The 27724-nt window shown below is 35.5% G+C and overlaps 1 protein-coding gene across 3 annotated transcripts in view; it reads left to right on the top strand.

Annotated features, from left to right (window-relative positions):
• The window catches only part of LOC132699181 (histone-lysine N-methyltransferase PRDM16-like), a 152919-nt gene extending 131983 nt beyond the window's left edge, over nt 1–20936 (top strand). For all 3 annotated transcript variants that reach the window (XM_060665752.1, XM_060665754.1, XM_060665755.1), the window contains exons 5-7: nt 12803–12887; nt 16683–17010; nt 18104–20936. In XM_060665752.1, coding sequence (XP_060521735.1) covers nt 12803–12887; nt 16683–17010; nt 18104–19618 — 1928 coding nt within the window. In that variant the 3' untranslated portion in view covers nt 19619–20936. The remainder of the gene's footprint in view (nt 1–12802; nt 12888–16682; nt 17011–18103) is intronic.
• Nucleotides 20937–27724: the final 6788 nt, after the last annotated feature.

Here is a 27724-nt window from a genome sequence, read left to right as displayed (position 1 = left end):
TTATTCATATTTTTCTTACTCTTTTGTATGTTTTCTGTGTTTTTTTTTTCGTTTTGCCTTTGGTCGCCTATCCCAAAATGTTGGGATGGATATATCGTCTTTGTCTCTGTATCAAATCTGTTTTTAAAAATCTTGTTAATTTAAAAAAATTGTAATATACATAGTTTAAATACTAGAAGTAGCTCTAACCTCCTCACAAATATTTGCAAATCTAAATTTCTGTTACGTTTGATAAACATTAATTTAATTCATTTTAATAATTTGCCAAACAACATAAAGGCGTGCAAATCTTTAAATATTTTCAGCTTTATATCCTGTAGATAATTGTAACATCGGAACCGTATATATAAAAATATATATTATATAAATATATAAACATAACATAACATAAACAAAATCTACCGAAAATGATGTACCTATGATGTATCAAAGAATAATACCAATGATATAGACATAGTTTTTTTAGATAGTGAAAATGGTCGGATGGGATGATAGTATAGTCCTCAATTTTCATTGTGTTGGCTTTCGAGGGACCCTCTCCAATAAAACTTTATTGATGTTATTACCTATCGTTATTGACTAAAGCCATTAACAACAAATTTATTCTTGCAGCAGTGACAAGGAAGGGGTGGGCTAGATACATTTCTTTTTTTTCTGATATATTTCTTGGGTATTGTCGAGTCGAAATCATTTTTCGCTTGATGCAAAACCGGTTGTGAAAAATATGTATGAAACTTTAATCAGTAGAGGACTTATTAAACAAGAAGCCTGTCTACTTACAAAAACGCTCATGTCGTAGATAAGGATATTATTAATAGTGGAGAATTGAGGAAGAGGAATAAACGTAGTGAATTTCAAACTCACCGTATAAACAATAGCGCTTAGGATCTAATAAGCAGGAAAATGTATTGTCTTTAGCAAAGCGAAGTTGTTCCTACCTTGGATAAACTGAAAAAGAAAATAAAAGACGAAACCCATATAAAGATAAGCCGTGCCACCACTCACAGGGTTGTTTGTAAAATGGGATTTAAGTACATCAAAATAAACAGTTGGAAACAAATTCATTAATAACAGCCAACCAACTGAGAGCTGAAAAAATTCAGTACAGAACATTATAAAAATTGAGGACATTTTTACTATATACTATAACATCCATTCTGTGGAGTGTTTACTAAGTACTTTTTGAACATACTAACAAAATCTGAATCTTAGGGTTAACAGTAAACCAAACATTAATCTCTACACACACATACAAGCACTCTATAAACACCTCCTTAAAAAATAATGATCCTGTTGTGGGGCGCTTAGGGTTTTCCGGTCGAAGTCACTTTTTCTTCAGATATAATTACTCGTCTTCGACACACCTGGTGATTTCTTGACTCGTGACGTGGCGTGCGGACGTCACGTGACACCGTGTCCCCCCTCCACACCCCACGCGATCGAAATTATTCCTGATTATATTTTGATTTTCGTTGGGATTGCGACCGGAAACGGAATGACCGTATCCGCCATGTGCCGCTTTTGACTTCACTTGACACGATAATTGACAACGATTGATTCAACTCGGCTGATTTTTTATGACTCTCTACCGGTAAAACAGGATACGATCTGCCGGTCAGGTCGTCGAGGTTGAGGGTGATTTCCAACGCTAGCCTTGTGCGTGAGGGTGTGTGTGTGGGGGTTATTTTGTCGGCGATGTTATGTTTTCTGGGGGGTCAGTTTAATATGGGACCCGGTAATTAGAGGAGAAATTCGAATAATTATTTTAAATTTGACAGTCCCTAGATCAAAACAGTATTTTTAGAACACCTTAGCAGGTATGCTGTGCTGCGTCTTCTTATTAAATTAGATTACATTTTTAATGATGCATATAATAATAATAGTGGACATTTATTGATCCCAAAAAAATCAGTTTAACAAACGAAGAACGGTAAATTTCTAATGAAACAGGATTAAAAGATCATCTCAAATAATTGTTTTAATTTTTTAAAAGGAGATAACACGTAAATTTCATATTTAGAGAAAAACAAAAAAAAAGGAAACCGTGAACACATATTTAAATTTTTAAAGTATATTGAATACAAATATAGTCATTAATAATAACGATAATAATAATAAATTGTAACCAGAGTTAAAGAATAATAATAATAAAATAAAATCATAGTGATAATAAAAATATATGGTTATTTTTTCCTCGCATCTGCATAATTAAAATGAGGCAGTACCAGCGAATCAATCAACTTAATTTTAAGGTTAGTTTTTAAAAGGTGGCGACTGGGATAAAGGTTTTTTAAAATCATATAGGCCTTTTGAATGAACTTATTTACATGGGGCTTGAAATGCAAATCACCATCAAAGTTTAGTCCCAAATTTCGCGCAAAATTAAATGTTTATCTTTACGTATTCGAAAGTAAGGTCTAATTACCATTTTAGTTTGACCAAACCACGAGTTTGAAAACTCTTCAACGCGCTTGATATCCTTGTCTATAACCTCCGTAGTCTGCTGGAAATTTTCCGGAAAAAATGAAAAATATATTTGGGTATCATCAGCATAGGAATGAATTTTGCAAACTACTCGAATGGGGTACTCCACACGAAATAGTAACATTACTTGACTGTCCTTTAGATGTTGCCACAAACTGAAAGCGGTCAGTACAGTAACTACGCATAAAAGACACTGCAGCACTTGAAAACTCCAAATAATGCAGTATTGACAATAGAACTTCATGATTGATTTTGTCGAAAGCTTTTGAGTAAGCCAACAAAATAAGCGCAGTCGTTTTACTCATATCACTCCTCCGAAGAATGTCGTCCGTTATATTTAATACTGCTGACGTGCAGCTATCCCCTTTTCGAAATCCTGACTGTAAGGAGGGAAGTAATTGGTAAGCTATCTTTTGAAAACACGGTTTTTAATTTGTTCATTGTGATACTCTGTGATTTAGGTAATAGAAGAAGGTTAGAAATCTACCAATTCTTAGGAAATACGGATTCGATAACACAGCTATTCATTATATTCGTGATAAGTGGAAGTATTCTATCAAGGCACAGACATTTCCAAGTTGAATTCATCCACACCCATCGCAAGAGATCTAATTTCTGGAATATGTCTTTTGACATCGTTTTCCGTTACTGTGAAAAACCAAGCAATCTATTGATAGTATATTATGCAACAAGTGCTGTAAACGCAGGAGTTTATTTGACACTAGCGTAGTACAGCGGAGCGAGTGTTTAATAAACGAGTGACTTAAAAAGTTTACCGAACGTGTTGCATATTATACTCTTCCTACGATCGTTAGTTTTTGGGTACATTTTCGCAAAATAACACGAATACATTCGCTGACATGACCATCACAACTGACAAACGTCAAAATTCAAGGCGTGGGAAATATCTCCGAATACATCCGATTGCTCCCAAACCCGTGCGGTAAAGTCCAAAGTGGCTCGGATCCGTGGAAAACGAAACTGACGTGGAAAAGTGACGCTTTCCGCACGCTGGGTCGGTGTGTAATTAGGCATTTTGCAGACGGGAGTATAAAAACTCTTTTTTTGTATTTTCAATGTAAATATTTAGTAAATTCTTATTAAGTGGCCATTTAGTACCGCAGTTGACAAAGAAACTTTTATTAATGTCGTCAGGATTATTTAAAAGGTCAGGAATTATAATTTTGTTATGTTTGTTTACAGCATTTAAATCTCTCAGTTTCTCGGTTTTTATTTGAATTAGAGAAGTGTTGAAAATATCTTTTCTATTCATTACGGATAGCTACATCACTTTGGGTTTTAATCTATTTGTAATAGTTATATTGTGTCCTATTTATAGTTGTCTTGAATTTTTTATAAGCTTTGTTTTTTAATTTAATCATCAACTTTATGGTATTTGTCAACCACGGTTGCTGTTACACGTCTACTCAGTATGAATCCTCGTTCGATGTAAAAGTTTTTTTTTTGAAATGGCATTTTGTTAATAGTGAATGAAATATGAATCATGGTCTACTGTCACATTTCACAGGCGACAGTATTTTGTACTGGTACAAGTATATTTATATATTAAAATTTTTGCAATGAACTTTCTTTTGATACTTGGTGTGTACTTTAACGTCCTTAGCATCGTTTTTCCTGTTCCCTCTGCGTTTGTCTGCTTTGGTGTTGATCTCAGTGATTCGGTCATCGGTTCTGTTCGTCATATTTCACTGCAAATTTCGGTAAATTTAAATGCGAGGGAAAGAAACAATTCACTTTAGGGCTGCAATGACGCTACTGTCCAGGGTGACCCATTTTCGATGTGACTTTATAGAGTAACTCCTTTTCTGAGCTACGAGAAAACATTAGCTGCTTTAAATATTTGTCATACATTAAAAGTATTCAACGTTTTGTTTTTTCAGGACCGTTATCCGAGTCAGTCGTACCATAGGATGGGTGGGCTTAGAGATTAGAGGTTGTTATGGATGTACACTTATTAGGAATGAGTTCACAAAATATCAACAATTTGTGCCGATTTGGGTGAAATTAATTCTCCAGAAAATGAGTGTTATTTTCGGATGTATTTACAGGCCGCCATCTTATAAACTTTGTATCAGATTTTGACAATGTTTTGACTTCAATTAACTTATTAAGCGACAACCTCTGCTGTGTGGGTGATTTTAATTTGGTTTATATGAACATGATTTCCAACGATGTCATACAGTTTTACTCGTTACTAGAGAATTTAGGCCTTTCACAAAAAAATTCTAACCCTAGGCGTATAATTACCAAATCATGTACTTCTATTGATTTACTTATTATATCTAATGACATTCAAGTGATAGACACTGATGTACTGCCTGCACCGCGGTTTTCTGATCATGAATTTATCTTTTGCGAGTTTTGGCTGCCAAGTATTACAAAAAAGATCAGTTACATTACATACGGGGATATCAAAAACATAAATGTACCACAGTTTAATTATGATTTGCAGTCTATTCACCTTTCTACATGCACTTTTAAAAAATGTTAGAATCACAAAAAACTATCAACCTTGGCTAAAAAATGTTAAAGATCTAATGAAACTCCGCGATAAAGGACTTAGTAAATTGAAAAAAAGCAAAAGTAACGCAGATAGGGAGTACTATAAGACTGTACGTAACTTAACTAGTGTAATCATCAAAAATGAAAAAAAAGCTTTTCCTAATGCGCGATTTGCGACAAGTAAAAAAAAAAGATGTAATTGACAACGTTAAGAGCACAGTAATGTCCATTTTAAAATTTAAATTGGTTTCGGAGATCGATGTTTTAAATATTATAAATGAAATTAAGTCGAATGTCAGTGGTGCTGATGGTTTAAATATATCCATAATACAGCTGGGGTGTCCGATTTTTTTAGCATTCTTGACTCACGTAATTAACTTCTGTATTTCAAAATCCGTCTTTGGTAATACCATTAACAAAAACTAATAATCCTCAAGAATTCAAAGATTTAAGACCAATGAGTGTCCTGCCATGCCTTTCAAAGGTTTTAGAAAAAAATATAAATAACCAGTTATCAGAACACTTGGAGAAAAATCAGGTTCTTCCCGAAAATCAATCTGGATTTAGGCGGTATCACGGATGTCCCTCGGCACTGGCAAACGTCAGTGATGACATCTTCAAGGCTACAGACGCGGGCAAAGTCACAGTTTTAGCACTATTAGATTTTTCAAAAGCATTCGACACAATAAATTACAAAACATTGTTAGCAGTTTTGCACTATTTTGGGTTAAGTGGTCAGGCTATACAATTTTTTGAAAATTTTTAAGTAAAAGAACACAGCGTGTTAAGATTGTCGAAACTGTGTCGGAAGAGACACCAATGAACTGTGGGGTACCACAGGGGTCCGTTATTAGCCACCTGTTATATGCTATTTACACTCTTAATATTCACAAAATACTCGAACACTGCTTCCATTGTTATGCGCAGGTATATATGGATTAATATAAAAAAAGGAGACTGTAGCTTGGAAATTAAAGACAATGTAAGAAATCTGAGACGCATATATCAAATTGTAAGCTGGAGACTACATGAACTGTCATTAAAAGTGAAAAAAATGTTGTGTGACTTGCTTGTGCTCTCCATATTCAATCATGGAGATGTCGTTTATGGCACTTGTTTAACGGCGGTTCAAAAAAACAAAATACAAAAAGTGCAAAATTTTTGTCTTCATCTGATATACGGAATTCGTAAATTTGGGCGAATATCATATAAACTTAAGGATGTCAACTGGTTGAATATGGAGTGTAGGGGAGAGATGCATTTAGCTTGTTTTTATCATCGAATTTCGTTTTCTAAATCTCCGGCGTATCTGCATAATAAAATTATATTTAGATCCCATGTACATAATATAAATATTCGATTTAGAGGATTGATAACACCACCCCGCCACAGATCATCTTTTTTTGAAAGAAGTTTTACTTACAACATAGCGAAGCTATAGGTCTTCCCTGGTCATCTTAAACCTTTTTCTTTTTCTCCACCAAATTTTAAATGCCACATTTTTCAGTATTATTTTAACAAATCCTACAATAATTAATGATTGATATCACCTGTTGCAGAGTGAAAAATTATATATTGGTTTTTATGTGCTGTGCCAAATGTTATATTTCCCATATTAAGTTTACGGTTGAGTGGAGCAGGAGGTTTGGTCACTTGTGGCCAGAACAACATTGATGTGGACATAAAGACATTATTATTATAATTACTATAATTGTTATTATTAATATTAATATTATTATTATTAATATTTTTATTATATGGTAATGTTATAAAATTTAACAACAGATTTAGTATGACTCACTCTTTCGACTTATCTCTCTCTCTCTCTACCCCATTATGCTAAAATTTAAAATAACGTTTTTAAAGCATCGGTAAATACAAAAACGGACGGTTGAAATCACTTGTCACGGTGTTCCACACGGCACCTGTGCCGGACCCAGCGTCAAACCGATACGCCACGCTGATCCGCCGCTTTGACGCAGTCGACTCGCCGTGGGAAACGTCATCGTTTTTTAACGAATAGGGACCATCCGAACTGGAGTCCGCTGGTGTGAGAAAACTGACCATGAAAATTCGTTACGATTTCGCATCGAAATTGTAATTAATGATAGACCCAACCTGATAACGGTTACGTGTCGTGCGATTTTGGTATGCTAAGTCTTGCTAAATTAAGAATCGATCCGTTTTTTCAACGATTTAAAGTCAAAAAATCTTTGAATTGGTAGTTTTCGAAAAAATCTACGTTTGTTTTATATATCAAGACCCATACTGGCTACTATTCCAAATAAATATTTTAATATTTTACAATTCTTCGGATCAATATGTAAGTGACTTTAACCTATATATAATAAATTGTAAGTGAAATCTACAATTTAAATAAATCTAGAATCTGCTAGTAAAAAAGACAGTTATTTTTTTTGCAGCTGACACACAAAAACTAGTTGCTGGTTACCTCTAGAAAGTACTTTATTTTAGATTATTTTTTATTTTTATTATTTATTTAGTCTCATATATTAATAATCATATCTTATCACCAATAGATCATTAAGCCAATTTTATAGGGCATTGAACAAAAATGTTCTCTTATACTTATAAAAAGATTGAAGTATCTAAAGAAAAATAAGATTTTATTCTGAATTTTGTTATTGATTGAAACACCAATTATCGAGAAAAGTTTTCAATTATTCTTAGATAAAATTTGCTCCACAAAAAAGATCTTTTGTGGTTTATCGAATACTCTAACCGTTTTGAAAATATTTGCATTGGAATCCTAATGGGTACTTATATTCCTAGTTTTTAATAATTATGTTATTATTATAAATATTTTCTTCTATAATTTTACTTTAATCACAATTGGATATTTCTCAACGGGTTCACTTAAACTCAATTTTTTTTCCAAAAATTTTATTATTATTTTTTTTTGTCTGGGGATTTAGTTTTAAAAAAATGGTGATTGTGTTATTCATTCACTACTTGTCGTGTTAGCGGCATCTGTGGTTTTATATCGTTTCTATGTCGACTCTTATATTTCTATATTCCGTACAAGTTTTTGGAGCTTCCGAGTTGTGTTTTCTTGTGTATTACTATAACCAAATAATTAACCGCTAGTATAATTATGATAAATGTTAATTATATGCTAATTATTTAATATGAATAACGAAATACATTTTATCGGCAAACCGACGACAAAAATTCTTGACACAAAATTACCAACAGTGAAAGAGATGTGTGTTTTTCACCAACTTAAACTATGGGAAAAAGTAATATTCCGACTTCTGGTGCTGATAATGTAGTGAAAAGAATGATCTATTGGTGGTACGATATGATTATTGATATATGAAACTAAATCGAAACTGCAAAACTGTAATGAGGATAATTTTCCCATTAATATTAAGAGCTCATAAGTGGTAACTAGCAAATAGTTTTTTATGTGTCAGATCCAATAAATAATCGTTTTTTTGACCCACCCAATCTGTTATCTTTTACAGTGTTCAAGTAGTCCTCATTTTTGAATCTACAAGCAATTTTAGAACAATATTAATCAGAAATTAAATTAACCAATAAGAATACATTTATATCTATGAGCAAGAATAAAAGACATGACCCTAGGTGTGACAATACTTTATTCTTACGGCAAAATAACCTAAATAACCCAAAGTGTGATGAAACTCTTACTAGAGTTATGATCGAATCATGAAACGCTACACAGTATTTCTTTAATCTTGTGTCTAAAATAATTTTAACGTCTTATACTGAAGAGGGTATTATTGCACAAGCGATACACTGTATAAGTACGTTTCTCAAACAATCTTACGACGCTGGGAAATAATTAACCCACGGAATCTTAAGCTAAAGTTATGTTTGTCAGTCTTGTAGTTATGACAGTGCGTCACTTTTTTTTATAAACGGTTATTTTTTAATTAAGTTTCGTTAAGTTAAACTTTTATATGGGTAAAGAGGTATGTCCCGGGGTAAGGGTGATTGAAAGTTTAATGTATGATAATTATACTAATATTTTAAAAGTCGAAAATTAATTAATAATAATGTTTTAAATCTTTTCAGGTTTTTACCCAAATAATTATTTGTAAAATCTCTCTTTGAAAGCTTCGTGGTAATAATCGCGTGTCCGAAAATTCTCTTTTCGTAAAAATAAATACAATGTCATTAAAACATACCCAATGTCAATGCAAAATCATCCGAAATAAGCTTCATAGACTCTTTTTCTACCATGCGCAAACCGTTAAAGGTTTGCCGCTCTTTCGAAAATGGACGACTTTTTTTGAACGTCCTCATGCACGACATAACCTCAACGTACACAACGACATATCTCGTCGCCAATTTAAAAAGTGTTTGTCAAATGCACAACCCCCCCGAGAAATTGATTAATCGGATCTACAGCAGTCGGCGGGGGGTTGTAAAAACAACCCCCGTGACATGATCTTACCCCTTTCGGAAAGGGTTTTTTTGTCCCGCGGTACATGTGTACGGGGCGTGTGCGTAAAATTACCGACGCTTTTATGGGTCATACGTGTGTACATAATGGAACGACTTCTTTTTGTTTGCTCGCGTTAAATGGGTTTTTATTGTTCAAATTTCGGAAGTCGTATTGATATTATGTGGTAGAGGTCGCTGGATTAGTGGTTATCTCGTTCCACGTTAAAAATTTATAAATTCGAGTTCCCAGGTTTTAAAGTTACAGCATAAAAACAGGATTTGATAATATTTCCAAAATTCAACCAGCTACTTCCGCGGTATATGTGACGTCTGCTATTAAAAATAATAATAATAATAACAACCGCATATCAACAAAGACGTGTCCCTGAATTGGCTAAAACAAGGATACTTGTTCCCCGAAACCGAAGCATTTGTAATAGCAATACAATACCAGCTCATTGCAACAAGAAATTATAAAAAATACATAATGAAGGAAAATATTCCAACAGACAAATGTAAAATGTGCGGAGAACAAACTGAATCGATCGAGCACATAATAAGCGGATATCGAACGCTTGCCCCAAAAGAATACACCAAACGGCATGGCAACATCGGCAAAGTAAAACACTAAGAACTTTTGAAACTATACGACAGAGAAACGAAGGAGGCAATACCGTACTACAAATACAATCCAAAAAGTGTAGTTGAAACGGAAAACTAAAAAATGTACTGGAACAGAGAAATAATAACCGATCTACCTCTGCAACATAATAGACCAGACTTGGTGTTTACAGAAAAAAAAACAAACATACTTAGCTGATTGACTTCTCCGTCCCACTTGCCACAAACCTACAAAAAAAGCACGACGAGAAAATTAATAAGTACTTAGCTCTTGCCAATGAAATAAAAGATATGTGGAACCAAGAAAGATTCATTGTAGTACCAATTATTATAGGCGCAACCGGAGAAATACCATATATATTGATCGAAAACCTAATCAAGCTCAACATTAGAGAACAGATGTGCCATACACTACAAAAAATAACTCTCATTGAATCCAGCGGAATTATCAGACGCGTACTTAACGACCCCCTCAACTAAACATCTAATCATGTTCAAAATAACCTAAAACTTACCCACCTGTCTTCTTGCAGCCAATGCCGAAACTGGGAAGGAGCCACATCCAGCGATGACTGAGGAATCCATTAAATAATAATAATAGCACACATCATATGTTAGCAACTAGGCTTGAAATGGGAACTTTTGTCTAAAGATTCCCCCACATTTTACAAATATGAACCAAAATCAATTCTCGAAAATAGGTCACATCTGCTATACTGATATCGTCCGGTACCAACAGATACAACGGTTGCTCACAACAGTCCAGATATTCTCGTGGTTGGTAAACAGAAAAAAAAGGGTCAATTATTGTGATATTGCCATACCGCTGACTCACAATTTGAGAACTACGGAAGCTGAGAAAGTTCGAAAATATGAAGACTTGGCTAGCCAGATAAAGCAAATCTGGCGTTTTAACGAAGTAACCATATGTCCATTGGTTATGTCAACGAAGGTAATTGTTACAAAAAATTTAAAGAAAAACTTGGAGACACTAGACATACAGATGCATCACAAAAAGCTATAATATAATATGTCACATTGTTCGAAAATTTTTGAGCTTAGGTGAAGTAGTATAGGAGGAAGCTCCCCTCTACCAATATCACATCACCAATACCTGCAAAGCAGAGAAATCTGAGACCGATAATAATAATAATGATAATATTAAGCTAAAAAGCATCTGACAGCTGGCTAATGCAAGCACTATTCTACTAGTGATATCGGCTGAAGGGATTATTTCAAAGAGTTTTCAAGAAAATCTTCCGAAAATTGGACTATCCCATCATGGACTACGCGCATCTTCATATGTGCCATATAGTCCGTAAGTTCCTGAGAGGAACCTAAGTGAAAGAAACTGAATTGTTTTTTTGCCAGGTCTAGTCATTAGTGTACATAAATACCAGCAGAAGCTGAGTTATCTTTAAAAATAATAATCAGACGACTCAGTGACACTGGAACCCGTACAAAATACAAACTCCGACGCAAAGCAATAAGAAAAAAGAGAAAAAAAGGAAGAAATGTCTCCATTTGATTTTTTCGATGACGTCTACAAAGACGCAGGACTATGAGAGTTGATCGCTCGGCCACTCGCGTATAGCTAAAAGCAACTTTTCATTTGTTCCCAGCACTACAACTTGTTTACGACACTTCGCTGAAAAAGAGAACTTCTGATGAACTCATGTGACAAACTACGGTCGCTTCAAATCGTCATTAGATCAAAGCCTCTAGCAAGCGATGAAGGTTTAAAAGCTGCCGGAGCGTTACAGGTTTGGACGACAAAGCAAACGAAAGCTTAGAAACGAATTGAACCCCCAGGTCTTTGGTTTCATTTCCTCGTTTTTGTTTATTAGTTATTATGTAATATTTTTTATTATGTAGCATTTTTCAGAGTAATTTACAAAACATTTTTTTCTCTCTAAAACAAATGCACTGCGCGTTTCCTGACAAACCAGAGACGAACGTAAAATGGAGACACGAGGAAGTTTCTTAAACAATAAGACCAAATTAAGCGCCAAACGCAAAACAAAGAATCAGAACGAACGGTAATCGATAGCACACGTTCATCTTGTACCTAACCTTATTTCGATTATTATTCTTCGACAATAATAACAGCTATAAGTGAAAGAGGGTGTAGTCGAGCGCGATGCTTTATTGTTTCATAAATCCTCTTATTCATAGTTGGCTGCGTTCGGTCAAAGCCGCCTTTGATAATCACGACACGCGAGTCTCTTTGCCTTCGTTTTTCTAACCTCACTTTTGAACACGCCGGTTCCTGGTCCGCTTTCCAATCGCGACGCTTGCGAATGTCGTTCGCCGCACTTGTCCGAAAAATCGGGTTTCTCAAACCCGCCCCACAAAAGCGGAACGTTAATAGTTACCGAATTAACCCCCATATGCTTTGTGCGTATCGTGACCGTCGTCCCCCTTCACACTTCAGCGATAACAGTAGCAATAGCAATTGAAACGGGGGTGAAATGAAATTGTCGAATGGATTCGTTTGACCGTTTCATCGTTGAGGGTGGTGGGGGGTGTAAAATGCACCGCGCGGGGGTTAGTTTTGTTTTTGGTTATTTAGTGTGGATATATTTGCGGTCGGCGAGAGGTCACCACAAGGGGTTGGACTACCTGTAGCTTTCCGACTCTATAGTTTCACGTGACGATATAGCGGTTAGCTGTATTTTTTTTTGCATAACCCAGTTTTCGTTTATGTTAGTCAAAATTCTTATTTTTGCATTATTTCTAGTGGCCCTAGTGGACGAGAGGGAAGGAGATGAGAACGAATGGGCGTGGTGTTCAGTCTGCGATCAACCTTTCCTCGATATTGAGGGGTGAGTTTTCCAATCTTTTGCGACGCTTTCTGGAAATAGCCAGAGTTTGAACGCCAGAAATTGTTTAATATTTTTTTGGGGTTTTATTTTGATTGTGCGTCTTCCAGAAATTTTTAGTTTTCGTTTTTGCTTAAAGACCTTTCAAAAATGAGTTAGTTGGTAGGTCAGTTTGCTGTTCATCTACATCAGACCACGTGAATTTGATAACGATTTACTATGAACCAACTCCAATGTTAATGGATAACCGAATTACCCTCCATAAAAATTTTGACTGACTATCCACTCGCCTCCACACTTTTTGTGCGACATAATATTAACAGAATAAAAACCATTACCAAACATATCAACATATATTTGCTTCAATTCTAGGACAATATTAACAATTCGCGGTAAATAAGGTATATATAAAGGAAATTTTAGTACAGGGTTTTTTTAAATTGTATGGTAAGTTAGAAATATGAACCATTTTCATTATTAAGTTATCAAGTTTATTTTTAGATTGATTTCATGTTAGATTTTTTGTCAGGTATATTTTCGATATATTATATATTCCTAAAGTAAAATTGGACAAATAGGGTTGCTCGAGTGTCCGACGATGTGACTGCCATAGCTTGGGAGTGTGTTGCTGGGGTGATTCCAAGTTAACAATATCAAATAAACATGTATCCAGATCGCTATTCTAACTGAGCTACAAGCATTTGACATTTGAAAAAAAAAGTTGTTCAAAATGTCCACCCAGTTGCTGTATACATAGTCTTGTATAATTCTAGCTATCAGTTGTTCTCTGTTTTCAATACTTTCTGCATAAATTAAAGTTTTCAATCTTCGTCATAAAAAGGAATCTCATGGATAAAGCTCGGGTGACTATGCTTTCCAAAGAATTGCTGAACCTCTTGCAATCCACCGATTTGTATATTTTTGATTAAGAAATTCTGTTACTTGGCGATTAAAGTGAGGAGGTGCGCCATCGTGCTGAATCCATATTTGTAGTCTTACATTAAGACGTCATATTCAAGGAAACGTAAATCACGGTTGGCCGTGAGAGCTTAAATTATAAACGGACCATCAAGAATGCCACACCAAATATTCACCGAAAATCTATCTGGAAAATGGGATTTCCGCGATTGTGCGATGCCCCCAACAATGTGAATTCTTGGTGTTATTGATACCATTTAGGGGAATCAGGCTTCATCGCTAAATAATATCCGAGAAATCCTTTGATTTTTCAATATCCAGAGACTAAGTTCAAGTCTTGAAGGGCAGGATTTAAAGCTTGTAGAGGTTAGGTGTGGTACCTATTCTTCGGATACTGGTAGAAGGTTGAGTATTAAGTAAGAGCAAGTATTGAGCAAGTGAACAGGACGTTGAGAAGTAGCTGTAGGAAGTCCTTTTTAATAATAATATTAACAGCCGAACGTAGTACTGGAGCAACTAATTCAATAAATAAATAAATAAATAAAAAAATAAATAAAAATTTCAAATGTTTGTAACTCATTTGGAATAGCGTTCTGGGTATATGTTCATTTGACATTTGACATTTTTTGAAATCGCCAAGGCAACACATTCCCTACAAGTGAGACGCCCTGTATATACAGAAAGAAATATACATTTTTGATTCAAAACAATGCATTATATACTACAAACAAAAATGTTCATAAAATTGGAAGTATAATATGTAATTTATGTTTTTCTTGTTTGTATTTCTAAAGGTTGTACCAATACCATTTTATTATAAGATATTTTATATCATTAGTGAGATGATAGAGTGATACATGTGGTAGAACATACAAGCCCAACCCATACCCCCTCCCTAACTATTTTCCGCACTTGAACAAACAGACTCACAAAGATAAGAACGAAAACACTAAAAAATGTAATATTGCTCGGACTGTATTTCAATGGACACATTACAAACACACTCGGAAAACAAATACGGTATAAAAAGGCCGACACGAACTCATAAATCCTCAAAATGACCCATGAATAAATAAATAGTTTTCCATGCTCAGGGAGACATCACGATATCAGCAACATTCCCCGTGGGGTTGATGGACATATTTTTATTTTGCCATTCTCTGGACAGTGGCGTGATATCGACGCTGCTTTCGGTATAATCGTAGTCCTGGTTTTTTTAGAGCTTCTGTCTCTCCGTGGCCTTAAAAGTGCAACCCGAGTTAGGAAAATTAAGATAATTTATCCCGAAACAATAAATTTATGAGTGAATATTTGAAGTAGAACATTATTTGGTGGCAGTATTTTTGTAATGTACACCGTGTGCCAAATAAAACGAATACCACTATTCGATCTGGAAACCCATAGGAGAAACGAAAAAAAGTTTCGTGGAAAAGTTTATAATCTTTTTGATACAATACAATTTTACGCAACTTTCTTATTTTAAATAGGACACTATGTATATTTCAAAATTTTTGGAATCCTTGGTTAAAATAAAGCTCACTCCTTAAATGCTATATATAGCGCAGGAACCCATGCTGCACTCTTTCTATGACCTGTATCTGGACGTTATACGAAAGTGATCACACACAGGAACAAAAATCCAGGTGTGGACGCACGAGGGAGCAGACCTTTTTATGTTATAATTATATTTTAGAAATTTACTCTTACTGTGTAATATAGAGTCGATATTTTTTCATTAGTAGCGTCACAACACAATTTTATATGGGACAATCAAAATATTAAAAAAAAAAACATATCCTCAATTTCTGCCTAAACTATGCGAAATTTGAATGGGAATTTCTGAAGAAAGTGACCGTTATTTTAACCGAGGATTCCAAAAATGTCGAAATATATAGGGTGTTCTATTTAAAATAACAAAGTTCATGTCGGGAGGGACACTTTTATTTGGCATTATTTGTACATTTTAAAAATGACATACTGATCGGTATCTTTATTTGTGAAACTTTGATTTATCTCGACCGTTTTGAATTGCGAATCACTTAACTGAAAATGTGATTCTATCAATTTTTTGTCACTTTCATTTGATGTAGAATATTCTTTGGCAAAATTTTAAAGGTGGTGGTTGAAGGTTGAATTGTTAAATTAGGAAACATTGGAAATTGAATTTGGTGTCCGCAATTTTGAGTTTATGTTTTCGGTGTTTTTGTTTTTAGCCTTTGAGATCAGATGCGGATTAATCGGCTGGGGAAAAATATCGCCGAATTAGAAGTTGTTTTTTATTAAAAAAATTAGTTGCCTATCAAATATTCACGTCAATTTACGTCAAGCCAGTCCGTTCTTATTAATACTTTCTAGAAATCGACTCTTGATGGATTATCGTGCGATGATACGCGACACAATTAATAAAATATTCAGCGATTCACACACGGAAACCTCGCGAGTCCTGTTATTAACCAGTGCAACACGTGCCGAATTTCACACGATTTAAATCCATTTTGTGTAGTCTTCAAGTTAATTGCATTTGAATGGTTATTCGTTTTTTCGTTGTCAATGATATGATGTCTATTTTCACATATGCAGGGCGTTGGCCAGGAAAGAATTCCAAATTCCAAATCTAGCTTTACCGAATAGGGGAGACACTGGCCAAATAAAATCAACATGGCCTTGTAGAAAATCAAATTATTAGCTGGTTGAACAGTATCTCTGCTAGTACTCAAAATAAGACCTTCTTATTTTAAGCGTTTTCAACGATAAGATTTGGTTGAACTATGTCACCTTGCGTCGAACATAACAATTACATTTTTTATTAATCCCATCGGTAATTCGTAAACGAATGTTGCAAACTTATCTGACAAAATAAGAATTTTAATTACTTTCCAGACTAAACGACCACCTGATCGTCCAGCATAGTTATAAAGAAAACGAGCACAAGTGCGACTTGTGTCCGAGGGGCTATTCCAATCGTTCTTGCCTAATCAGGCACCGTTCCGAAGAACACGGCGAGCACAAGAAGTACCACTGCGAAAACTGTGCCCAAGTGTTTACGGATCCCAGCAACCTACAGAGACACATCAGGACAAAACACACCAGCGCCAGGGCTCACGTTTGTCCCGAATGCGGCAAGACTTTCGGCACGTCATCCGGACTGAAGCAGCACACCCACATTCACTCTTCTGTGAAGCCTTTTCGATGCGAAGTCTGTTTTAAGGTAGCAGATATCTTAAATTTCTATTAAAATTGCAGGCAAATTAAGCTTCTCATTACATAATCTTCGATCAAACTGCTCGTTTAAAGTTCGCTGCATAAAAAACTCACTGCAATTCAATATGGTGAATTTACGTCAGTTGCTGCTAATTTCAATTGTATTTAAGTGTTCGAACATTAGGGTATTGCCCACACATCAAAAAGGATGTGTATATTGCTGACTAACTTAAAAATACTTGAAGTAACTTTCTTCGTGATTGAGATAATACGGAATGAAACATGCCATCTAATAATCACGTCATGTGAATTTTCAGTTATAAGGAGTTCTATCAAAATCAGTTAAAACTAAAAGTTTGATAGACTTTTGTTTCAAAACTTTTTCTAATTCACATCCTGCAAATAATATTGTCTCTCTGGCTTTGATCATTTAATTATTTGGAAATAACTCTCGATTATAAGCTACAACTTGAGAACATACTCGCGTGTTTTTAAATTGAAAAATTAAAGAAATAATAGAAAAATAAAATATACACTTTGGACGCTACACACATAGTGTGTGGACGAACTGGGCTTCATAAGTCAATTCCTGATACAAATTTAGTGTCCCATATTTGTTTTTGTCTTAACTTAGTTCGATATATAGAAATTAATACATCAAAAGTGCTATTTTATCTGAGGTGTTATTGCAAAAAGTGAAAGCAAACACACAATTTAAGAATATACTCTAGTGAATGCAACATTTACAAAAAAGTTTGGTATCGGATCCAGCTAAAATATCTCATTCAAAGGTGATAAGTTATGAGATAGATGAATAGCCGATAGAAAATGTCTCTCTGGTCTCCTGTAATATACTATACTTTATCCCTTATTTTCTTCCTCCGTTTGTATTTCTCAATCTTCTGAAGATTTCCACCCTTCGTTCTTGACTTTACTCTTTATTTTATCTTTATTTGCCTTTAGCCCATGGCATTTGGATGTTGGAGGAATTTATCTACATCTTGAAAAAAAATTAGGTTCAGCATTTGCGTTTATCTTTGTTTATAACACACCACAAGGGACCAGAAGCATTTTCCTGAACCGACATTGCTTTGTTCCAGGCTTACACCCAATTCTCCAACCTGTGCCGTCACAAGCGGATGCACACAGATTGCCGCCTGCGTATCAAATGCGACAAGTGCGGCCAGTGCTTTTCCAGCGGCTCCTCGTTAGGCAAACACAAACGATTCTGCGATAACCAAAACCCTTCGTTGGCGGTGCCCCGGCAGTACCCAATGGTCAGCAACTATCCATTTTACAGGCCATCTGCTGGTCCTGTGCCGTTCCCGTTTTCCCCCTTGACTTACGGCCCGTTGTTCAACTCGGCACCTACGAGGAACTTCATTCCTCCACTATTGCTTCCCAATTATTCCCAATTCGACGACGAACCCCAAACGAAGAAAGTTAAGTTGGAGTACGAGCCTTCGTTGAAGGACATCCAAATCGAAAGTTGCTCGAAAGCGGAAGTCGAGGTATCTCAAGTGAAGAAGGAGACCAAACTGGCCGGCTGCGTTAAAATGGAGAGCGATATCAATGACGAGCGCGTTACGCCGCCCAGGTTGCCCGTCTCAGAAAAGGTCAGCCCTCCAACGGCGGAGGAGGCAAACCTGACGCCGTCGCCAGCGAGACCTTTACCCCAGTCGAGCGAGGAAGATTACCCCAAGGATTTTAGTTTGACGCGATCTAACCCGTCGAGTAGCGACGAGGGGGAGCAACCTCTCGATCTTTCCGGTTGGAATCACTCTCGCTTAGAAGTGGATAAAAAGGAGATCGAACCGGAACCGATACTAGAATCGCGTACGCCCACACCACCCGGGGAGAGGATCGACGTTGTGGGGGAGGATGAAACGTCGAAAGCCTCTCCGATCACGCCACCGATGGCTTATCCGCGAGCTACGTACCCGATGATGCTGGAAATATACAGGTCGAATTTTAACACCTTCCAACAAGCTAACGAGAGGATGCTTCCGTTTCCGCCTCACAGGTTCCCGTTTTTAAACAGCACGTTCCATCAACGCTTGGACTTACTCAGACCTGCCATGCCTAATTTCAGTCCGGTGAAACCCTATCACGACGTCATACATCAACAGACTCAGGGCAAGATGAAGGACAGGTACGCGTGCAAATTTTGCGGAAAGGTGTTTCCGAGGTCGGCCAATTTGACGCGGCATTTGAGGACGCATACCGGGGAACAGCCTTACAAGTGCAGGTATTGCGATCGGAGCTTTAGCATATCGAGCAACTTGCAGAGGCACGTGCGCAACATTCATAACAAGGAAAAACCATTCAAGTGCCATTTGTGCGACAAGTGTTTCGGACAGCAGACGAACCTAGATAGGCACTTGAAGAAGCATGACTCGGACGACGGTAACGGGGTGGTGCCGATGGCGGATTCGCCCGGTAGCAGTAACGAAACGGAGAAGGAGGAGGCTTATACAAGACTGGACGAAATAAGGAACTTTGTGGGCAAAGTTACGACCAACGGACAAGATTACTACAACCCGACTAGGGTTTACATAAGCACTCCGCCCTTTCAGCGAGACGACGACGTCGACTCTATCGAGGTGTCCACTTAATATCGACCTGTAGAAAAAAACGACCTGTGTTAACGTATATTTTAGATGATTTATTGTAAATAACGACGCTATGGTATAAAATATCATTTAAAGTGGATTTTTTAAAGTTCCTACACTCACAACTTGCCAGACTAATGGTTGAAGCACGTTAAAAATTCTTATAGTCGTTGTACAGCGTTGAGCAATGGATGCGTCGAAATTTTTAACTTTTTGTTTTAATTTAAAAAATGTTATACCCACTTGAAATGCTGTTTTTAGTTTATGGTTGAAGACGGTTTTAAAGGTACGCTGGGTGTTTGGAAAAAATATCTCAGTAGATAGCATATAGTAAAAACGAAGGCCTTTTCGCTTTTATTTTTTTAAGTAAAGAAAATGAACAAAAAAGATGTTGAACTAGGATTCCAGCATTAACCATAAGCTGTAGGCGGGCAGCTTTCAGTTCAGCATTCGTTTTTGTTTAGGCTCACTGTCAAAATCACTAATAAAAATAAGTTTTACATCTTATTTTAGTTATTTTCACTTTTTAATTCAATTTAATTTTGAAATAGATGTTTTCTGTTGACATAAAATTTAAACCGCTTTGTGGAGTGATGAAGGAGCCACCCATATTCTTGAAAAAAATTTCCATGGGGTCTATTGTATCTAAACATTAATTTCACAGCTTTAAAAAGTCGTATATGCTTTCCAATCGAGTCTATAGCCACATTAAAAAAAAACTGTCCGCTACAAAATTAAAAAACAAAATAAAAAACCTAAAAGTCCTCAATGACTTCATGGAATATTTTCAATGTTCAAAAATGGGTTCTTGAGTTCGAGAGATCTTAATATTGTATTATGTGGACAAATAAGTGTCATAAAATGGTGCTATCTTCTTCCTTTGGTATTTTTCATCAAAACACCCCGTACTCAGACTCGACGCGTTCATTACCGGACGGTTATGCTATCACATAGTGTTTTAACTATTTAATCGCTTTTTGTAAATATTAGCGCAAAACTTCACCAGTATGGAGTAAATGTTTGTTAAATTCTAGCCGATGCGGTATTAACATGTTTTTTTTGTTTTTCTGATTATAGCGGACGAATTATTTATTAACGAATCGAAGCCAAAGTTTTTTTTGTATTATTTTATATTTTTGTAAATGTTTCGTTTAGGTTGTTGCAAGCGTACTAGAAGATAGTTTATTGCGAAGCGGGATCTTTTAACGGTACCCAGTGAAGTTTTCAGTCAAAACCCACTTTGTATTATTAGAAATACACACACACACACACACACAGACATCCACACACATTGTAATAATCTGAATAAATAAATTTATTATACGGATTTTGAGCATCTTTCTTTTCTCTTTCCGAGAGTTTTCAAATTCCGTCTTCAGGTGGCTATTTCTGAAACTCTAAAATATATTTTTTTTTCATAGTTCTAATACCGCACCTCGTTGCTCTTACTAGAACACTTGGTATATCGGTAGACGCCATTTTAGTTTCACAAGACCCAAGACAAATCAGAATAAACATTAACCGGGAGATAACTAAAACGCCAAAGGAATTATCGCGTAATTAAACGCGGAGCAAAATTTAATTACAGACAATTATTCATTCGGCAAAACGAGCTCGAAAAAATGGGCGATGAAAGTTCGACGGGCGTTTATTTTCCGGGTCGGTTATTAATAACTGTTTTTTTTTGGCCGAAGTTTTGGCGGGAAGTGTGAATCGCACAGCCAGGAGCATGTTTTTTTTTGCTACATATTTTATCTGATAATTGGCTAAGCACTCGCGTAAATATAGAATTTTGATTTGTGAAATACAACCAAGTTAAAAATATTGTCAGTTACTGAAACGTCAAATGTTTCATTAAGGCGTGGCAATACAGACATATCTATCCATATTCCTCTAGGAAATGTTTGCATGTTTAATGCCAAAACATTGTGAAAAGTATCAGTTTGAAATACGTTTTCCAATAGTCTTTCAATCTGCTGCTTTTTTGTTTTGTAAATGGTAGAATGCATTAATAAAACAAAGAGGGTTTTAAAAAGCACAACTTGACAAATTTTGTTCAGATTTATTTATATTTATATTTAACTACTTTATTGGCCGTATATCATTTTTACTAACGTTTTCCTTCACTTATCGATTTAAGTGCTCCGTAATATTCGTGTTTACCAATTTTTTCTCAGTTATATTATTTATATTATAAAATAAAGGATATTTATAACTGATTTATAAGAAACCTTCGCTTTTTTTGAAGACTTTCAAGAAATACCAAAACACTCTACGGTTTAGGTTTATAATATTGCATCCAAAACGTTTCCGTTACTTGATAAAATCTTGGGTGGGCATCTTGTAAATGTTCTAGATAGTTGCTATGAAACATGGAGGATGGTATACGAGGGCAGCGCCAAAATTTCCCGGCCTGAATATGAAAGAAACAAAGTAGAGTAACAATTTTTTATTATTTTTCAATACAATCCCCCTTATCTTCAATACACTTATTACATCCCTTTATTAACGACTCAATCCCTTTAAAAACATATTCTTTTGATTTGACTGCAAAATGAGCTAAAACAGCCTCTTTTAATCAACTTCATCGTTAAACCGCTGTCCACTAAGCCCTTTTTCAAATATCCAAACAAATAATAGTAGCTGGGGGCCATATCTGGACTGTAGGGAGGATGATCTATCTGTTGGAACCCACACTCTAAAATGGCAGCTTGTGCCACACCAGCAGTATGGACACGTGCATTATCTGATCAGTTTTCCTCGACGTTTTACACGTATGCAGTCTCGCAATGTATGTAATAATGTTGCGTAATATTTACCATATTTACCACAGTGGTATTAGTTTCTTTAAAATCTATCAAAAGAATTCCTTCACAATACCAAAAGATCGTGGCCATCACCTTTTTTGTTGACTGGCAAACTCACAATTTTCTTGGAGGTGCTTCACCTTTACGACGAAACTCCATTGATTCTTTTTTCGATAGAGGGTCATAATAGAGAACCTTATTTCATCTCCCGCCACCATAGTTTCTATCACAGGCTTCGGTTCCGTCCCACAGAGTTCCAAAAAAGACCGCGCACGCTAGACACGGCGTTGTTTTTGAATAGCTAATAGGTTTTTAGGAACCCGTCTTGCACTAATCTTATGCATACCTCAATGACCATGCAGGAATCGACGAACACTTGTATCAAAAAGCTTAGTAATTTGTGAGATTTCCTTGACCTTTAAACGTCGACCACTCAATATCAACAATATCTTCCTTTATGACCTCCACTGATCGACCAGTTCTCGAATCATTTTCAAGGGACTCCTGCCCCATTCGAAAACGTTTTCCCCCTTCTTTCACTACAGAATACGAAGGAGAACTTTGGCCGTACACACCATCCAGCCTTTCTTTAATAATTTTAGGTGCTAACCACCCATCTTTTGTCAAAGACTTTATGACTGCTCTATACTCAATTTGCGTTATTTGCGACATTTTTTCGGACACGTCTTGTTTAAAATGCTGTCGATAAAAAACTATTTGACGCAAGACTTAATTGTTTTTTGCACAGCTTACTAAGATATATATTTAAAAGAATACAAAGTTTTATCGTGATAATGGAGCTGCATCTATGTCAGGCATGGAAATTTTGGCGTAAACCTCGTATGACAGCTATGGTTTTGAGTTTATGATGTTTAATTTTTTTTTCTTATCGATATCACAAGCTGAGAGAGACTGGGAATAATTTAAACATAGTAGCAGTTTTTATAGAAGCATGCTAAAACTAAAATAAAAATTGAAAATTTAGACTTTCATCAAGACAATGTTATATTGGAAAATACCACCATGTAGCACTGCTGTGCTAAGTTTCTGTGTTCATTTTTGACTCTTTCAGCGTTCCAAGAGAGCACGCCATTGGCCTGCCATGAGTTTAGAACCACTGTTTCGTCAACTCCTTTGTTTTGAACAATTTTAAAAGGCATACTTGGCAATAAGTAAACAACTGAAAGTTAAATTCATTTATGAATATTTAGTGAGCCCTGAGTACTTGCTTTCTTAAAAATACGTTTCTGGAAGATTTCTTTTTTAAGCAAAACTATCCAACCTTTTGGATTTGTTATGTTAACGTTCCTTAAATAATCAGATTTTGCGTTACTGGAAATTTTTAGACTTCTGGAAGGCGCCAGGGTCCATGGAAATTATCAAAACTTGGAATCTAGCGATTGCTAAACACAGCAACAGCAAGTGCGTAACCGTTGAAATATTTTTACCCCAAATAATTTCCCAATGCAAAACGGACTTGCGCAACATGCGAAGATATATATTAAACTGTCGACGCGATCATTTCCTTATGCGCGTTTATAATAATTCCAAATGTATCCACTTTTAACTGTATCGGCGCATTAATCTAACGAAATAGCTAAACTCGCCAGTAAAATAAACGAGGTATTTATTCAAAATGCACAGAAGTCATGCGCAAAAATTTATTTCTATTATTTATTGACCCGAGACGTTATTTCTGTCGTAAATTTATGCGAAACAGTTATTAAAGTTTTACGTTTAATGGGATCTAAAGGCATTCCGAATGCGCGACAGTGGCGACAAACGGACGTGAAACCGTGAATCAAAAGTTCCACGGCGATATTTGTAAAATTTCCATAAGTAAAATAATTAAAAATGTTATTTTACTTAACACTGGTTATAACATTTACAATGACGTAAGAAGGCATTATGGACTCTCCTAGTAACTGATATTCTTTTCTTGCCAAATATCTTCAATGGTTGTGTCGACTGTTACGAAATAGTGACAACTATACCATTCCATATGACATAGCGGCATTTAATTCATTATTCCGTGCTTCTAATGCCGAACTGCAAATCTCACTTAATCCGTGAAATTTTTGGTGCGGATTTCATCGTCTAATTTTTCGAGATTCCAATTTACTGTTTATTTTTTAATAGTATTTCTATTTTTCTTCGTTCGAAATATTGCACATTTTGAGTTTATGCATTTAAGCATGTTCTTCTTTCTTTTTTAATAACAAAACTTATTAAATTATATTAAATTATGTAATTGTGTTGTAATGCACGTTTTGTTTATTCTTAAAAGTATATACTGTTGTCGCTCTAGCACAGAGCAAACAGAAAAATGAATAAATAACTAAATTAGTAACTAAACAACACAAAGCTTCGGAGCTGCTTTTGAATAGAAATGTGTTTGCAGAAAAAAATCTATTCTCCGGTGGATGCGCAAGGGTGGAGGTACAATAAAGAATCAGCCCTAATCATCACTACCACAAACAAAAGTGAAAGAGATGGTTATTTAAGAGATAGAACTGACATATTTTGACGGCTTGTTTCTTTCGCCAGTCTGAGAATTTCCTTAAAATGTGTAAAGATCATAGATCATTTGGAAATTTGTGTATTTAGAATGTTTATACAATTCCTTTAAAATAATGATGATGATAAAGACGTGGTTTTTGTTAGAGATTTTGAAAGAAATAGGGAACGTTAACGACATTTGAGTATGACATTTTTTACAAAAATTTGAAGGAATATAACCCTTAGAATATTCTCTATGTAATCACGTAATCAAGTAATGTCAATAGCAGGCAGCAGTTCACTTATTTTGTTCGTGCTCGTTGCACTTTGTTCTAGTTCTTTGTCTAATCGGTTTTTAAATGCATTTACACTAGGGGCAGTAACAGTATGTTCTGCAAGCGCGTTCTACGAGTACACCACCCGGTTCGAAAGAATTTTTTTTCCAATTTTTTTCAATTTGCCTGACTCTTCTTTGTTCAATTTTTTTGTGTCCTCTAAGTTGAAGCTTTTCACTGGGACTAAAAATGGTACGTACAGTGTCCACTCTGCAATAAATAATTATTAATTATAAATTATATCTGATGCGTCAGAGTTGTCATAGTTTGCAGTCCAGCAAGTTAGTTGCAGTGGAGTATTTGGGAAGGAATCCATGCTGTGTTGTGACAGTTCATATAGAGCGACATTTCATATAAAATCCTTTACAGCTTTATGTGACAAAGCAATAGATGATGTTTAATTATCAACAGATAGAGATCGTCATGTACACCTTTTTATATCTTTTTCTTAAGGTACCATCTTGATGGTTGGCACTGACTTCGGCAAATCGTCTAAGCTCTCACATTTCCCAGCCATGAGCGTTCTCTCCTATTCGGTCGCTCTCTACCATCAATTACGTCTTGTATTATGGGTCTTAGGAACTCGTATCTACTGCCTCTGTAAATGTGCCCTAGGTAATTTTATCTTTTGATGATTCCAAGAATTTCTTGAACTGCAATTATTTTGCTTAGAACGCTCGCACGGGGTGGACTTCCAACGTCCAGGACTAGGCTGCATACAGGAGGATCAAGAGATCAAGGATCAAAACTCCAAAACTCATCTGATATTTAATGATGGTGCAGGGTTTGCTGACTAATTCTGGATCCCGAGGAATATACTCCTTGCATTTTCTATGTGACTCTTTTGCCGGATTCAAATCCTTTTTTATTCAGCACCCTAAAGAATTTGAATTTATTAATCTGCGCTTTTCTTTTGTTTGTGCCATTCTTCTGTATTTACTCTAAAAGCGATCTTTTCTTGTCTTAGAATTCTTTTGATTCGTACGCCTGCTAATTTATCTTCTATCTCCAATCCTTGCAAAAGCTCTCAATAATTTGTTTATTACATTGATGTCATATTCATACACTCTATTCAAGCGATATTGTGAGCACTTATATGCTCCGGACTTGCTAGGTAGGTATATGTATAGCAATTTGTTAATAAACTGTTATCCATTCATTGATTCTATGACGTTTGTTGTGAAGTTAATTGGCGATTTCTCTTAAGATACAGATACAAACAAATAAACAGAAGCTTTTCAACTTCGGTGTACGACAATAATAGATATTTTTAAAAAATCATGGCACTTCGAAATTTCAAATGGAACGCCCAATGTTTTATTAAAGAGAGAGAATAAAATTCAGAACCTAAGTCCCTATGTGGATCAGAAACACCAATTTTTTTCTTGGGTTAACCAAAGCGAAACTTCTGCTTATTATAAATGTCGATACATGTCTCAAAATGTTTACCGTAAGTTAAAAATGGCGCAGACCATTTTTTTAATAACATCCCACCACACCCCAGACGAAACAATCAAGCTAATAATTTAGTCGACGTCAAAGAGCAATTCAGCAATTTTATTTAAACATCGAGATCGTTTTTCCTTGAAGTTTACGTCCGGTAGCAGACACGCGGCCAACGGGTGGAGGTACCTACTTAATACTTTCACCATCGTTAGATACCACCGCGGCGGCGGTAGTCGTGTCTTCGTCACCAAGGACGCAGTACCGAGCGAGGAAGTGCGAAAGATGTTACGTACCGACGTAGGCGTGGTCGCCACCTTTTTGTTCGCTTCTATTTATTTTCTAACCCGTTCAATTAGGACGGTTTCTATGTTGTTAGTATACTGTTCATTTTCGTAAATTCATATGTTCATTTCCGTGACATTAAACTACAAAAAAATCGCTGAAACGAAAATGAAACTTTTACTGAGGGCTTCCTTAAAAAAACTGTACTGTACTTTTTAAGTATACTACTTTCTATACAGACATCATCTAGTAACGTTTCAAAGCTAAAGCGTGTTTTTGGAAAATGTGCATTTTAAAAAATCGTTGTAAATTTTTTGTACTGGAAAATTTTGTGTTTCTATGGAAATATTTCCAAAGCAACTTTTTAAAACTCATTGTTTATTAGTGATCTTCCCAAACGTTGATTTCTTAATAAATAAATATATTTATCATTTTCATCCGAGATTTTTTGAGGCCCAAACAAAAAAGATTTTTTTAAATGAAGAGAGGTTAAGATTATTATGAATCGCAGATACGATAAAAATAAAAGAAACTTCATAAAACTTTCTCGTTCTAGACTAAAAATAGTATATTACGCAACAAGTGCGGTAAACGGCATTTAACTCACGAGTTTATTTGACACAAGCGAGGTCAAGAGTTTATCAAACGTGTTGCATCCATAAATCACCATTTAACCAATTAAGAATAATAACAGATTATCAGATTACTAAATATTGTACCATTCAAACAACATATTTGCT

The sequence above is a fragment of the Cylas formicarius genome, unplaced genomic scaffold, assembly GCF_029955315.1.
Source record: "Cylas formicarius isolate icCylForm1 unplaced genomic scaffold, icCylForm1.1 PGA_scaffold_3__17_contigs__length_32017465, whole genome shotgun sequence".
In the NCBI taxonomy this organism is placed as follows: Eukaryota; Metazoa; Arthropoda; class Insecta; order Coleoptera; family Brentidae; genus Cylas; species Cylas formicarius.
This window is presented reverse-complemented; position numbering and strand designations above follow the sequence as displayed.